General features: G+C 39.9%; 1 protein-coding gene across 4 annotated transcripts in view; it reads right to left on the reverse strand.

Annotated features, from left to right (window-relative positions):
* The window catches only part of LOC122557528, a 102,510-nt gene that overhangs the window by 4,247 nt on the left and 81,179 nt on the right, over positions 1-17,084 (reverse strand). For 3 of the 4 annotated variants that reach the window (XM_043705285.1, XM_043705292.1, XM_043705278.1), the window contains 6 exons: positions 14,713-14,914; positions 11,513-11,643; positions 10,265-10,434; positions 8,493-8,647; positions 4,635-4,841; positions 3,749-3,843 (listed from right to left, as the gene is read on the reverse strand). In XM_043705285.1, the coding sequence (XP_043561220.1) occupies positions 3,749-3,843; positions 4,635-4,841; positions 8,493-8,647; positions 10,265-10,434; positions 11,513-11,643; positions 14,713-14,914 (960 nt within the window). The remainder of the gene's footprint in view (positions 1-3,748; positions 3,844-4,634; positions 4,842-8,492; positions 8,648-10,264; positions 10,435-11,512; positions 11,644-14,712; positions 14,915-17,084) is intronic. The other variant, XM_043705298.1, reaches the window with a different exon arrangement.

Consider the following 17,084-nt stretch of genomic DNA (forward strand, 5'->3'; position numbering starts at 1 on the left):
GAAGATGAGGCGCTCTTCCTCCAATCGTCGTGTTGTTGTGGTCTGGCGATGGAGGAGTCCAAGGACCTGCATATCCTTGGTGGAGTGGGAGGGGGAGTTGAAGTGTTGAGCCACAGGGTGGTTGGGTTGGTTGGTCCGGGTGTCCCAGAGATGTTCTCTGAAACGCTCTGCAAGTAGGTGGCCTGTCTCCCCAATATAGAGGAGGCCACAATATAGAGGAGGTATACAATGATGACCTGGTGTTTTTTAGTCACTCATGGAAGGAACATTTACAGCATTTATCAGACTTGTTTGATTGACTTCGGAAGGCAGGCTTAGTGGTAAACCTAGCTAAAAGTGAGTATGAGAGGCAAAATTAAAACTTAGCTCAGAACTGGAAATCAAATCTGCAAGACACAGAAACATTAAACAAAGTAAAAACAGAGAAAACAATTGCTAAGCAAATTGCAGTAATGTATATTCTACTAAAAAACCTTGACATAATTTGCATTCTTTATATATGCTATATCAAGCTAGTAGATTTGAAAAGCTTTATAAAATAGGAACACAGATTTTGAAAAATGTTCTGATTAAAAAATAGAGCCAGATACACCAAGAACATAATAATTAACTGCAGCAGATCAAACCTATCTTATCAAATGGAGAAACAATCAGAACTGATAGTGTGCTTAATTTCACTTTGTTGCCTCTTGCCCATAACACTAGTTGATCAAAAACTAGTCTATCTCACCCCGAATATATTTATGCTCAGCATCCAATTACACTTTGTACTGGAGAATTCCAAAGACTCATAACACTGAGAAAGTAATGAGTCTTTATCTCTGTCCCTTATTTAAATCTGTCCCTAATTCTAGATTTCCCCGTGAGGGGAAACATCCTTTCAGCATCCACCCTGCCAAGCCTTCTCAAAATCTTGCATATTGCAATAAAATCATCTCCTGTTCTTCTAAACTCCAGTAAGTATGGGCCTAACCTGCACAATGCTTTCTTCACAAGTCATCTTTTATTCATCCTAAGAATCAGCTTAGTAAACATTCTCCAAGCTGCTTTCAATGCAAGTGAATGCTTTCCTTGAGACCAAAAGTATACAATGTACCTCAAGGTGCAGTCTCATCAAAGCACTGTACAGTTGTAGTGAGGGTCCCTACTTTATATGCCAACCCCCTTGCAGTAAAGACCAACTTCCATTTGGTTTGTTAATTACTTGCTGTATCTGTATGCAAATGTTGAATGTACATTAAACCCTAACTCCTTAGTACTGGAGCATTTTATAGTCTTCATTTTAAAAAATATATACAGTAGGACTTTGATCATCCGAATATCAATTATCCAAATATCGGATTATCCGAAGGAGATGTTGAGGTCCTGATAGAAACATTAAATCAAAGATGTGTTTCCAACACTGATCGCGTCTTTTGTTTACAGTGATTAAAAGTGCACTCAATGCTGCTGAGAACAATCTTGGGCTGATGGGAGCATAGGTACCATCTCTAAATGACTGACCTCCTGCCCTCTTTCTCTCTCTCCCCTGGAGATCTACACAGAGTGAACTCTAAATCCTCACTTCCCCAGATAATCTCCCAACATTGTCCTGTACAGAGCAAAGGTGGAACCTATCAAAACGTGTGTGTATGTGCTATTTGGAGACTTACCCCCACCCCCCCCCCCCCCCCAAAAGGCGGCAGCAGCAGTCTTGTCGGTGTCCAGTCTGACTGCCCTGGAGCGGGGTTGGGGGCACACAGGGGTGGGTGTGAGAGCGGTGTTGAATGGTGTTGGAGGACAGTGTTTGACAGGGTTGGGGGCGGGAAGTGGTGTTGGTTGGGGTTTGGGAAGGGCGGGAGAGCGGTGTTAGACGGGGTTGGGTGCAGGGGCTTGCGCGCAGTGTGCTGCTGCCTAGTCTGAACAGGGAGCAGACTTTACAGAAAACTCCGAGCCCATGAGGAAAGGCATTGAATCGATTAACCGAATAATCGATTATCCAAATGAAATAGTGCCTGCCCATCTCGTTCAGATAATCAAGGTTCCTCTGTATATATATTGCTGTTCTATACTTTCATTTTCCCACATATCCCATCTGACAATTTTACCCACTCAACCCACCTGGATCTCTTTGCAGCCTCTTCACAACTTGTACGCCTGCCTTTCTTTGTATCATCAGCAAACTTAACCACAGTACAGTCACACCCTTCACCTAAGTCATTAATGTAAATCATAAATAGTTGAGACCCAGCAATGATCTCCATAGCACTCAAGTTTTGGTTTGACAATCTCAAAATGACCCATTTTTCCAGACTTTCTGTTTCATGTTAGTTAGATATTCCCTGACTTTTGCTGATCCATCAACCTCAATGCCACAGAAATTCTTGTGCAGAATCTTTGTGGTATCTTATCAAGTGTCTTTTGGAAATACAAAATGCTCTGCACCTACTGGTTTCTCTTTATGCAACCTGCTTGTCAATCCTCAAAGAACATTAGTAGATTTGCCAAATATTACTTAATTTTCTCAAAACAAAGATGTTTCTGCCTGACTTTATGATTTTAAAAAGGCCTGCAATTATCTTAATTAGTAACAAGACAACTGAATACTCAGTGAATGGCAGGACACTAGGAAGCTTGGAGGAACAGAGGGATCTTGTCCGCAAATTGCTAAAAGTGACAGGGCAGGATAATAAACATACAGGACACTTTCTTTTATCAGTTGAGGAACAGGTTATAAGAGCAGGGGGGGTTATGCTGGAACTGCATGGACTTTGATTAGGCTACAGCTGGAGTACTGCATGCAGTTATGGTCTCTGCACGATTGCAATGGAGTGGTGCAGAGGGGATTCACCAGGATTTTGCCTGGGATGAAGCACCTTAGCTATGAACAAACGCTGCATAAGCTCAGGTTGTTCTCTTTGCAGCAGAGGTGTGTAAGACTGAGGGGTATTGGATGGGGTAGACAGGATTTACTACCAATGCATCTATTATCACGGTAGCCACTCCTGTTAAGACTCTAGGATTGGGCCTTTGGGGTCCTGTGGACTGTATTATGGAATTTATCAATCAATGCTATAAATGTAGTATTCTCTTGTATCTCCCCAGTACCTGTTTAGGTTACCATACTAGTTCACAGAAAGAATAAAATAAAATTCACTGATTATCTACCCGGTCACCTAATTCTTGCCTGTAGTCATCTAAATCGAGTTCCCTCTCTTGTGCTAATCCTTCATAAAATGAGCACTACACCAAATTCTCTTGCTTACCAAAGTCCCAACTGGTTAGTATTCAGATTTACTGTGGTCTTGAGCTGCACCTTCGGGATAACGGCCATCTAATAAATGTATTTCTCAAAAACATTTGCAATTTTATTCTGTCACCAATAGAAGGCAGCAAAGGATATTCTAATCCAAAAGATGAAGTGACCTGAATATAATTCAATAGCATCAATGACAACTTGTCAGGAAAGTGCATGTAGCAATATACAAAGAATATGTATGCAGCAGAGTTTGAGACCAAAACAGATGCGATATTAGAGCAGACAACCAAAGCCTTAGGTTCTAAGGAGCATGTTAAATGAGGGAACAGAATTAGGGAGTCTGAAGTAATCTTTCCACTTAGACAAAAGACTTTTGTTCCCCAGCCTCTCTTCCTTGCCCCACTTTGTGCTGCAAGTTGAAAGACATGCTTGCCATGATTGATGAGCATTGCATTATTCTCAATCAGCGAAATGTTTTGCGTTTTCAAAACAGTAATAGAATTACAATACCTGTTTGCTTCCACAACACCAAACACAATTCGGTCAGCATCGCTCGTGATTGCAATACAGCAGACGTTTGGTTCATGTTTTAAACGTTTCTTGATCTGAACACAAAAAAATGTACTTTTCAAAAACTTAATTTATCTATATGTATGAATACTTACATTGTTACCTATACATCTGTGAGAATGTTAAAAATCACACAACAGGTTATAACTTTGTCCATCCCAATCATACATCAGCTCCTCCACTTCTGTGAGAATATATTTTCTTATTTGGCTTGTGTATTTGGTTAATTTGTTCTGTTGATGTTGATGAGGGGCAACATATTGGCCGTGCCCCTTGCTTTTCCTTGGTGCAGTGAATGGAATATTTTGCATTCAATTGAGACAGCAGAATTCCAAGAAACGTTTGGAATTGTCAACATCAGCCTGTGTGTGTTCACCATTGACCTTTGGGTTCCAGGAAACCCTGCAACCCAAAATATCCCAACCAATGTGGATGACGTTGGCAAGACTAGCATTTGTTTTACATCCCATATTGGCCTTGAACCAAATGACTTGCAAGGCAGAGGGCAGTTAAGAGTTAACTCCATTGTTGTGGGTCACATGTTGGTAAGCCAGATTTTTAAAAATAAAAATCAACAATTGTTATCATGGTTATATTCCAATTCAGCATCTGAATTCAAATTCCACCAGCTATCACAGTGGTATTTGAACCCATGTTACCAGAGCATTAGCCTTTGGATCACTAGTCTGGTGATATTGCCATTATACCTCTGTCTTCCCATTGCTTTTCATCAAAGTCATTTCATTAAGATTTCTGAATTCTACTTCTAAAATGATGACGGTATGTTACATGTTACAACAAACATAAAAGAAATGAATGTGTTTACCTTCCCAGTCTGTAAGTCCCACAATGTGACATAACTAACTTTCTCCGTGTCATTATAATTTGACAATGCTAGATAGCTACCACTGTATGTCAATGCAGCTATGTGCAAGAACAGCATGGATGTCCTGTCTTCAAGGGTCTGAATATGAGACTCTGTCTCCAAGCTGAAGACAGCAAGATGATGTGCAAAGTAAGAGCAGACAATTATCTGAAACAGAGATCGCAGTTAAAGTCTGAAATTAATATAACTGTAAAATTCTCCCTCTGTTCCTTGCCTCGTGTCTTTGAAGTTCTTCAAATCCCCAATATCCTTGATTTCTTTCTGCTAAATGCCAATCCGAACTTAAATAGAGGAATGGTAACATATCTGTCTATCAGAATGTATTTGAGTTCAGCATATTCTTATCTTGTCATTGCTTCCATTGATCAGGAGCAAAACTCTAGCTAATTCACTTCTCCTCCATAGGTAGCGGGATCTCACTTAACTACAAATTCCACTGAGTCTACCTAATACTATCATCGAAGCATGACCACGGATGGGTCAGCTCTGGGTAAATGGCAAAGGTATTGCAGATAGCCTTTTCAAATCACAAACAAAAATAAAGATCAGTAGAGACTGGACTGCAGACAGCTGGGTTCCTACTGTGTCTGAATGTCTAATGACTGCACATCACTTTACACCCGAAACAAGCTACTCTCATTCTATCTTTGTGTGAATATTTTCAATATTGTTTCAATGATTTTCTTTCCTATCTTCTTCAATCTGCTTCCCATTATGTTCCCGGTGCCATGAATGTTTGAATATCAACTTCCTTTGTGCCCATATTCTTAGATGATTCCAAGGAAGTGCTGAAGAATGTCAATGGGTGATAAGCCTTTTTGATATTAATTCATGGAATGTGAGTGTTTATTGCCCATCCCTAGTGGTCCCTGAGAAGATGGTGCAGCTTTGAACAGCTTCAGTCCATTTGTGGTAGGTAGATCCACAATGCCAATAGGCAGAGAATCCCAGGGGTTTGACCCAGCAATGCTGAAGGAACTGTGATGAGGTTCTCATTCTTTGTGGGAAATTTCTCAGCTTCTCTCATTGTCTTCCACATCTAAAATCTCCTGACTGCCCAGCTGAGATGGAAGATTCACCATCTTGCGAATCATAGTGTGTACAGGTATAGCAAGGTTTTATGCTACCAAAATGTCTATGGAACAATAATTTTTGGGAACACCTGTGTAGGCAATAATTAATTCTCTAATTATTCTAGATCAATTTGAAAAGAATGACATGAATATAACAAGTGAAACAATGTCTTATACTATGCTCTGCCGTGTAAATAGCTTAATGATTTACAGGTAGATTCACCAACCCTCATGGTCTGAGCACATAATGAGTTTTGAAGGAGGTATGGTAATAATTAATACCACATGGAGGCAGTACTGTTGTGGTATTGGAGTGACATCCTAGGGATCACCTGTTTAAATTTCACCAAATTGTATACAACAAATTGAAACTGAACACAATAAATCTGCTAACTTATAGGTTACCATCAGACTGAAGGGCCATAAAGCTGCAGGATTATAGCAAAATAGTTTAAAAATTGCATACATCAGACTCTTGTCTGATTGACTCAAATTCCTCCAAATAAGGAAAACTTGAAAGACTTCCATTTACAACATTAGACTACCGTAAAGCATTCCATCACCAATACAGTACTTTTGAAGTTTGGTAAATATGGAGAACACACAGCTAATTTGTGCACAATGAAATTTCATAAATAACAATGTGTTACCATCCAGATAATCCTTGTTTTAATTGTTGGTTGAGGGATAAATATTGCTCAGGATAACTGCAGAACTCCACAGCTCTTCAAAACAATATGATGCGATACATTCACCAGCCAAAGCCTGCCATCTCTTCTGATGGGTGAGAGTTGTTGAGCAAGTCAGCCAGTTATAAAACTCTGGTGCGATCTTGTCTGCATCAGCCACCTAAACTAAAGTTTTACAGTATCGATTCACCACACTATTCTCCCCTTTGTGACGATGATGCCCCTAAGTTTCACACACTATAATCCTATTGCCTATGTTGAACAATGTCTATCCACTCCTGACTGGGACTTTGTTATGGACCAGGCCAGACCTTCCTCGAAACATTTCAAGAAAGTAACTTTGCTCGTTGTTTTAAGCAGGTGTAAAGTGGATATTCCAGGAGTGATGCAGCTGGCCCAACCATTTAGTTTTTAAACAAAACAGAATTTCTTTGCAAGATTACTGAATGAAACACAAAGGAAAACAGAATACAGAATAACTTAACCTATCCGAAAACCCAACACATTATTCCAATTTATTGATGCTGTTCCAAATACTTGCAACAATCTCCATAAACACCCCTTGACAAAAAAGGTAAAATCCAAAGAGGTTCTTACAGGTGAGATGTCAGAGAGAGGGATAATCAGCATGGAGCTGCTTCTTTAGGTCCAGCAGCTTCACCACTGACTGCCTGCTAAAACCAAACCAAACCCAACCAGAGACAAGCTGACCTGGGAGAACTAGCCACTCCCCTTTCATTGTACAAGTGTTTTTTTTAAACTTAAAAACTTTTTCAAGTCGATTAACCTGACATTTCGGAGCCTGTGTCTTTACAACCTACTGAAAACAAAAACCGAGGACAACAGAACCTTGTTAAAGGAGCAGCATCATCACATCCTGCATACCCAGATCCTGTCTTGTTTTCCAGTGCATCTGTTATACACTCGAAAGCTTCCTGCTGCACACTAAACAAAATGTTCAAGCTGGAGAGGGTGAAAAATTTGCACTAAACGTGCTATAACTTTGGTGAAAAATTTGTGGAAACCTTGGAAATATAGGGCAAATATTGCTTCTGCCATTTCTCTTCAGTTTTCTCTGCTCTTGAGTTTTACTTATGATGGGTGATGGGAAAAATGTGCAATTTTATTATTTTATCTTCAATTGGAAGCTGTGGATTTTAGCTGTTGAGAAGCACTGTTTTGGAGTTCTTAAGAACTGCAGATGCTGGAATCCAAGGTAGGCAAGCAGGAGGCTGAAAGAACACAGCAAGCCAGGCAGCATCAGGTGATGGAGACATCAACACCTGCCAGCACACCACCCTCCTCACCTCCGTCCAGGGCCCCAAACGTCCAGTGAGACAGAGGTTCACCTGACTCTCTACCCATGTAGGTTACTGTATCTGGTGCTCCTGATGTGGTCTTCTTTACATCAGGGAGACCAAATGCAAACTAAGGGAACATTTCGCCAAGCATCTCAGCCGGGCTGGCAGGGGCCAACCTGACCTCCCACTCACTGCCCATTTTAATTCCCCTTCCCTTTCCCTTTCCGACATGACCATCCTTGGACTCCTCCATTGCCACAGCGAATCAGAATGCAAATCGGAGGAACACCACCTCATCTTCCGCTTGGGCAGCCTACAGTCCGGAGGACTCAACATTGACCTCTCCAATTTCAAATAACCTCCCTTCCCATCCACCAACTCCCTTCCCAGCCCCTCCCCTTCCCTTCCATTCCTCTCATCGATCCTTCTAGCCACCAACCGGATTCATTCCTCCCATCGACCAATCAGGTCGTACCCTCTACCTGTGTTCATCTATCCCCACCTCACCACCCTGCCACCGCAACCCGCTTTATCTGCAGCTCCCCTTACATCCACCCCCAGTCCCGAAGAAGGGTTACACCTGAAATGTTGACTTCTCCACCTCCTGAGGCTGCCTGGCTTGCTGTGTTCTTCCAGCCTCCTGCTTGTCTACCGAGAAGAACTGTTTTAGCAGAATAACAGATTAACTCAGTGGAAATGATACACTTAAATATATTTTTGTATTGTGTTTCTCACCTTCTCATCCCCACTTAGCAGGTACTGATCAATGGGGTTAGATTTCTCATTTGAGAACTGCTGCAATATTTCAATTTCCTGCTTTACTTCCTTGTCCAGCCTCCTTTTGCGTGCTGTCTTTGTTTCATTGCGCTTTTCCCAGGGAGTGAGAAATGCTGCAATTATACAGGGACATTGTGTCTTACTTCATGATTAAAATATCAACCATGTTCTCACAAGATTTTAATTTACTCTTTTCAGAGGATGGGAGCATTGTTGGCTAAACCAGCATTTGTTACACATTCCTAACTCCTCTTGGAAAGGGTTTTTTTTGCGCATAAGAAAGTAGTGCTGAACCAACTTCATGAATCACCACAGTTCCTGTGCTGAAGGAACACCTACAGTGCTGCTGGAAAGGGAAATCTAGGACTTTGACCAAGCAATAGTGAAGGAACAATAGAGCCAAAGTTATACACCATGGAAACAGATCCTTCGGTTCAACTCATCCATGCCGGCCAGATATCCTAAACTGATCTAGTCTCATTTGCCAGCATTTGGCCCATATCCTTCTAAACCTTTCCTATTTGTATATCCACCCAGTTGCCTTTTAAATGTTGTCATTGTACCAGCCTCCACCATCTCCACTGGCAGCTCATTCCATATACTCATCGCCCTCTGCGTGAAAGGTTGCCCCTGAGGTCCCTTTTAAATCCTTCCCATCTCACTTTGCACCCATGCCCTCTAGTTTCGGACTCCCCTACCCTGGCAAAAAGACTGTGGCTATTCACCCTATCCATGCCCTTCAATGATTTTATAAACCTCTATAAGGTCACCTCTAAACCTCTGATACTTCAGAGAAAATAATCTAATCAGCCTCTCCACGTAGCTCAACCCTCAAATCCTGGCAACATCCTTGTAAATCATTTCTGAACACTTTCAAGTCTAACAACATCTTTCCTATCGCAGGGAGACCAGAAATAGTGCGCATTGTTCATGGCACTGCTAAGGCTCCTGAACTGGCAGTCTTATTCTTCAAAGATTAGCTCCCTTGCTGGGCAACATTTCTGTGGATGTGGTTTCACTGGTTTCTTACATAATTGGCCACGATTCAATAACAAACATAGAGAATGCTGCAGAAACTCTGCAAGTCTGGCTGTATCTGGAGAGAGAAACAGTGTTGATGTTTCAAGTCTGGCATGACTTCTTCAGAACTATTTAATGTTGCCTTTTGATGGTGATTGTACGAAGACTACCTGACTTTAAAGAACAAAGGAACAAGAGTCACATGAGACTCAAAAGGTTAAGTCTGTTTCTCTCTTCACAGATGCTGCTTAGACCTGCTGAATTTCTCCAGCATTCTGTGTTTGTTTCACATTTCCAGAACGTGCAGTATTTTGCTTTTATTCTAACTTTTAACGTCATTTCATTTTATACCTGACTGCTACTGATTTTCCGTTTATGCTCCAAATGGAACAGTCTACTACATATACATTATCTGCATTTTGCAATATTTTATTCATTATTCTTTCAATATTGTTTTCTCTGAATGAAAGCAAACTGAATGCTGGTCAAACAGTATTCAGAATTACTACAGAACTGTTTCAACATTAGATTTTTACTCTATTTTTAAAGATTATCTCAAAGTTACAAAAGGTAAGCTCCAGTCTCCTTTTTCAATATCCTAAGGTGTCTCATAGATGGCATGGTTTATGTTCATTCTAAATAGCTATCTTGCAGTATTCCCGACCTGCATATAACACTCACATTTGCAGCATGGTATGGAATATCTTTACCTCCTGATCCTTTCGTATCTCTTTCTTTTTTCTTCTTGGCCAGAAGCTCTTTGTAGAGATTGTCTTTTGAGTTGTAAGGGAAGACATTTAAGGAAAATTTGTCTTTGTATGTGGGTCTGATCCGTTCCTTTATTGATCCACTATTCAGGTTCCAGATCACAAGGTGATCTCTTTCCATAAAAAGAAATAAGCATTACGTTTACATTTTCTTTGAAGATAAGAGTCCTTTATGAATTTTGTTTACACAGAATATAATTACTACGGAGGTGGAACAAAACTATTCCACATTTATTCTCTAACTTGTTATGTCATAAATCCTTCCCATTTAGCAACTTCCTTGAAAAATAAATGTAACTTTCCAAGTCATTATTAGAACTCAATCTAGTTTTATTGCAAAGGTTTGCACAACAATAGGATGACAAATGTTCCAAACTGTCCTAAATAGTCTAGGCCGGAAACAATGGGTTAGAATGTAAGTATTTTCTAGAGCAGGTGGAACTTGAAACCAGGCCTCCTGATTCACGGGTAGAGACACTACCATTGCACCACAAGAGCTCTATTCGTGGATCAGATTGTATGCTTCCCCATCAATGGTTAGAATGCAGCATGAGCATGAAAAATGTTGGAGTCCTGTCTCCAACAAACAAGCATTGGGTTCCAGTGGCGCAGACATTAGGATTGTGGTGGCCAGGATTGGTGGTGGGGAGGTGGAATTGTGGTGCAGGGTGTGCGGGCTATGATTTGCAGTTCAATCCAGGCCTTTATTGTTCCACCTACCTAGTTTAAAACTATTCTCTCCTCAATAATAAATCTTAAGACCTTTTTTGGGTTAAATTAAACAACTGCTCGTTAATAATTCTACAAGTGTGCACAGCATATTGCATATCTTCCTTGCACAGCTTGCAAAACTCTGATGAAAGTTAAGGAATGAGAAATATCCTGACCACCTCAAGCAAATAGAACAGAAAAGATGTAACATTGTGAAGAGGAGATGAAAACAAAATATCCCGTTCCAAAGAAGGTTATCTAACAGAATCTGGCATTTACCTTTTGTTCCAGTTACCTTTGGTGTACAAAGGTCTAGTATGTCACAGACAGAAGACATTCAAAGTTACATTTCCATGAGGAAGTACAGCTATCATTGGATTATGTCTTGTACATCACTGGGGGAAGTAAATACTTTGGCACCTTTCATCCTTTACAAACATTATATTTTAAGTATATGTTACCTAGGAAGTGTGTTTTTACCTGTATTCAGATAACCCTAGCAGCAGATCTCCTGGCAAAATTCTATATTCATGCTTAGGACAAGGGATAATATACAGGCCAGTCAATTTCCTCGAGAACCTTTTTTTCAGCAGATCATACATTACGAGTGTCTGAAGCAAAGAAAATAATAGTATTGATAAAATTTTAACATCTGCATCTGCACAGGGTGCAGGTTTGCCAGTCGGTAGAAATTTTTTGAAGGCAAATTGAGCTATGAAGGAAATAGAAAGTACAATATTTTAATACTTATCTTTTCTGCTAATTGATAAAGTGGAGGGAACCATCTATAGCCTTTCTAGGCAATGAATGGACTGTATGTATTTGTGGCAATTCCTATTTTTTCTGATGGTTATTGTTTGATTTTGACTGCAGAACGGAAGTTAATTCAATGAGACATGAGTTTAAGACATTGGAGCAGAAGTAGGTCATTTAGCTCATCAGTTCTGGTCTGCCATTCAATGAGATCATGGTTAATTTGACAAACCTCAATTCCACTTTTCTGCCTTTTCCCCACATGCTTTAATTCCTTTACAGATTAAAAATTTCAGACTTAAGTATATGGAATAACCCAATCTGTACAGCTGTCTGCAATTAAAAGAAATCCACAAATGCTCTACCCTTTGAGAGAATAAAATTCTCATCTTTTATCAATGGGCGACTGCTGACTCTTAAATGGTCCCACTAGAGGAAATGACCTCCCAGCATCTACCCTGTGAAGTCCCCTATGAGCTTCAATAGGGTCTCCTCTCATTCTTCTAAACTCCAATGAGTACAATCCCAACCTACTCAACTTCTCCTCATACGAAATTCCTCTATTTCCAGAATCAATTAAATTAAACTTCACTGGACCTGCTCCAATGGCAAAATATCTTTCCCGAGATAAAGGGACCAAAACCATTTCCTATTATTCTAGGGTTGGTCTAACTAGTACTTTGTATAGGTTTTGTAACATTCCCTGTTGTTTCACTGAAATACTTGCCATCCCCACTATCTGCTGAATTTGTGTGTTAGCTTTTCATGAACAAGGACCAGAAAATCCCTCCCTGTTGCAGATTTCCGCAGTGTTTCTCCAATTAAATAATATTGAACTCCGCTATCTTCTAAATACAATGCAGGGCCTTATATTTTCTCAGACTATATTCCATCTGTAAAGATTATGGACTTAATCCGTCCATAATCCATCTGTGGAATCTTTGTGTTATTCTCACCACTTACCCTCATTCATAGTACATTCATTTCCTTCAAAGTCATCAATATATATTGTAAATAATCATGACGCATGTAGCACACCATATTTGCAGGTTGCCATCCTGAAAGTGTGCACCTTATCACAAATCTATGCCTTCTATTGGTTAGGTAATCCTCTATCCATGCTATTATCCTATCCCACCCAATACGCTGGGCTCATATCTTACTAAGTAGCTTATGCAGCTACCTTATTGAACATTCTTTAGAAATCTAAATGTATTACATCGACTGGTTCTCCATTATCTATCCTGCATACTACTTCCTCAAAGAATTCTAATAAAGTTTTCAGACCTAATTTCCCTTTCATGAAGCCATGTTGACTGCTTGATTATATTATGCATTTCTAAACACTCTGATATCAGAACTTCTCAAATAGACTGTAACATTTTTTCTCAACGACAGATATTAAGTTAACTGGCCTTTAGTTACCTGCTTTTTGTCTCCCTCCCATTTTGCTTAATGGCAATCTTCTGGGACTTTTCCAGAGTCTAAAGTTTCTTGGAATATTACTAACAGTGCATTCACTACCTCTGTGACTAATTTCTTTAAAATCCAGGGAACTTATCAGTCTTTAGTTCCATTAGTTTCCTAGTATGTTATCTCCATTGATAGTTATTGTATTACTTCTCCCCATTCCTTGATAATTTAATATTTTTAGAATGTTCTTCATGTCTTCTACCACAAAGACTGACACAAAGTATTTATTCAACTCCTCTGTCATTTCCTGTTACTCCATTATTATTTCCATAGCCTCTTCTCCAAGTGGCCTATGTTCACTTAGACATTTCTCTTTCTTTGTATATATTTAAATAAGCTCCTAGTATGTGTTTTAATGTTACACGCTAGTTTGTCATCAAAGGTTATTTTCCCCCTCCATCTTTGTTTATCTTTTGTTGGTTTTTGAAACTTCCCCAATCCTCTTGCTTGCCAGAAACCTTTACCACATTGTATTTTTATCTTTCAATTTGATGCTATCCATACCTTCCTTAATTAATCATTGTTGGTTTATACTTTTCCTAAAATCCTTCTTTGTCACTTGGATTTATCTCTTTTGTGAATAAAGGATTATTTTCTCAAACATCTGCTAATGTTCATCAACCATGTTTTCTGAGCTGGGGATGTAGTTTAAAAGTAAGGGATCTCCCATTTAAGACTAAGTTAGGAATTTATTTTCACCAAAAGTTGTTAACCTGTGTACCCCAGAGACTAGTGCAGCTTGGGTTATTCAAAATATTAAAGGCAGAGTTAGCTATTTGATTGACAAAGGAATCAAAGTTTTTGGCAGTCCCAGAGGAATGGAATCAAGTCTACCATCCAATCAGGTCTGGCCTTGTTCAGTGATGATGGATGGCTTACTCCTGCTCCTAATTCTTGTGTTCTTGTGGAGCACATTAGACTCAACTTGCATGATAGATGATGGTGTTTATTCAAATTTGCAGTTTTATACTGATTTGAAAGCAGCATCGATCCCTCATTCAATCAACAAATGCATTTCCAAGAAGAAGGACTGATACAAAATGAATTAAACAGACAGGAACATAAAGTGCAGTTTTGACCATTTTCTTAGGTGGTAGAAGCAAAGCTGTCTAGTAAAGGCCCGTGTTGGATTATTTACATGAGCGCAGAGGAGCTCACACTTTCCAAGAACCCACAAATAATCTGGACCAATGCTTCCCTGAATTCTCCCTCTCCCTGACCAAGTCACCATTTTCCTTTGGTCAGTCTGGAGAGGTGTATTTGGATGTCATATTGGCATCCATCCTCTTCTGATTTTCATTTCCAAATATGTCAAAGGAAACAAATATTGGAAAACTGGCTGACTCGCATTATTCAATTTTACACTATTGTCAAAGTCAAGCTATAACCATAGAATGTGTCAGGCCCAGGCAGATAGTTCATATAATTTTGCATTGTGACAGAATGGAAAATACCTGAAAAATGGGCCTTGGTGTTTCTGTGAAAGTAGCTGAGCTCTTGTCTGAAAGGATGTAAAGTTTCATATCTCTCACGAGTACAGTGCTTGTTCTTTCAACCAGCCCCCGCTCTAATTGGACTGCTCGTCCAATATACTTGGATTTTCTTAGATTCCAAACAGAGATAGCCTCTGCATTTAAGCTCATGCACACTACATACCTACAATAAACACAGAAATAATGTCTTGAAGCAAATAAATCAAAATCAGTAACAATTTACAGAACCTGTTTTACTTACCTCAAAAATAGAATAGAATCCCTACAGTGTGGAAACAGGCCCTTTGCCCAGCAAGTCCAAACCAACCCTCTGAAGAGTATCCCAGCCAAACCCATCCCCGAACACTATGGGCAATTTAACATTGCCAATCCACCTAAACTGCACATCTTTGAATAATGGGAGGAAACCCACACAGACACAGGGAGAATGTGCAAACTCCACACAGACAGTCACCCAAGGCTGGAATCAAACCTGGGTCCCTGGTACTGTGAGGCAGCAGTGCTAACCACTGAGCCACTTGCCACCCCTGGTGGGTTTCAAAATTTTTCTGCATGTAGTTAAAAATTATTCTTCGTGCTGTGTATTCTAGGGTCTATTCATAAAGCTGTTCCAGTACAACCACAGTGTCGATAACTAGCTGACAGTGAACATTGGTAACAAAACAGAAATTGCTATAAAAGTTCAGCAGGTCTGGCAGCATGTGTAGAGAAAAATCAGAGTTAACATTCTGTATTGAGTGACCCTTCCTCAGAACTGTCTCTTAGTTCAGAGGAAGAATCACTCGACCCAAAATGTTAACTCTGACTTTTCTCCACAAATGCTGCCAGATCTGCTGAGCTTTTACAGCAATTTCTGTTTTTGTTTCTGATTTACAGCATTCTCAGTTGTTTCAGTTTTTATTGAACATTCGTATTAATCTAACAATGCAGAAAATTGCCCAGGTGTGTTCTGCCACAAAATGCAGGATGAATTCAAAACAGCTAATTTCTGCCCTATCAAGCTACTCTCAATCAGCAGTACAGTAGGGGAGACAGTGGCACAGAGATGTTGCTACTACAGTAGTAATTTAGAGATACGAAGTAATTCTTTGGTTTAAGTCGCAAAATGATAGCTCGTAGAATTTAAATCCAGTTATTAAATCTGGAATATATGGCTAGCATCTGTCATGGTAACCGTGAAGCTTTTGTCAATGGTCATTTAAAAAAACTGCTCAGTTACCAATACACTTTACGCAAAGGTACTTAGTACCTTACTAAGTCTGACCCACGTGAGACTCCAGGCCGACAGCAATGTGGTTGACTCTTCACTTTCCTTTGAAATGGCCCACTGTGGGCCATCAGCAGAATTAGACTCTGACAAATCAGCAACCTCATGGCTTGACATCCCCAAACTCTACCATTAACATCAAGCTAGGGAATCAAACCTGATACAGTCCAGAGTGTGGGAAGGCAACCCAGAAGCAAAACCACCCATACCAAAAATGAGGTATCACCCTGGAGAAACTAAAAATAAGCACTACTTGTGTGTCAAACAGCAAAAAGCAGCAAGTGACAGAGTTAAGACATTCCTCAATAAATGAATCAGATCTAAGGTCTGCAGTCCAGTCACATCAGTGTTTTCTCATGTTCTCTCTTTGCTCTCCCAATTCTTTTTAAGCAATCCTCTTCACTTTCTTTACTCCTTTGGGTCATCTGTTTTTGAGCCTTTGTCTCTACCATAAGCATTATTATTGTTTTTTCCTTTATCCAATCCTGTATATTTCTTGATATCCAGGGTTCTCTGGATTCGGTGGTTCTACCTTTTGGCTTTATGGGGTCGCGTTGGGCTTGTAATCTCACTATTACCCTTTTGAATGTCCTCCACTCCTCTGATGTGAATTTTCTTGGAAATAGCTGCTCCCTGTTCACTTTAGCCAAATCTGATCATACTTTACTAAATTGGATTTTCCCAAATCTAGAGCCTTAATTTCAAACCCTTCTTTGTATTTATCCACAATGGGGAGGCAATGGCCTAGTGGTATTATCACTAGACTGTTAATCCAGAGACCCAGGTAATGGGGACCTGCAGTTGAATCCTGTCATGGCAGATGGTGGAATTTGAATTCAACAAAAATCTGGAATTAATAGTCTAATGATGACTATGAAGTGATAGTTGGAAAAAGTCCATATGGTTCACTAATGTCCTTCAGGGAAGGAAACTGCCATCCTTACCTGGTCTGGCCTACATGTGACTCCAGACCCACAGCAATGTGGTTGACTCTTAACCACCCTCATTAGGGATGAACAATAAATGTTGGCCTAGCCAATAATGTCCTCATTCAATGAATAAAAAC

Source organism: Chiloscyllium plagiosum, chromosome 2, assembly GCF_004010195.1.
Source record: "Chiloscyllium plagiosum isolate BGI_BamShark_2017 chromosome 2, ASM401019v2, whole genome shotgun sequence".
Lineage (NCBI taxonomy): Eukaryota > Metazoa > Chordata > Chondrichthyes > Orectolobiformes > Hemiscylliidae > Chiloscyllium > Chiloscyllium plagiosum.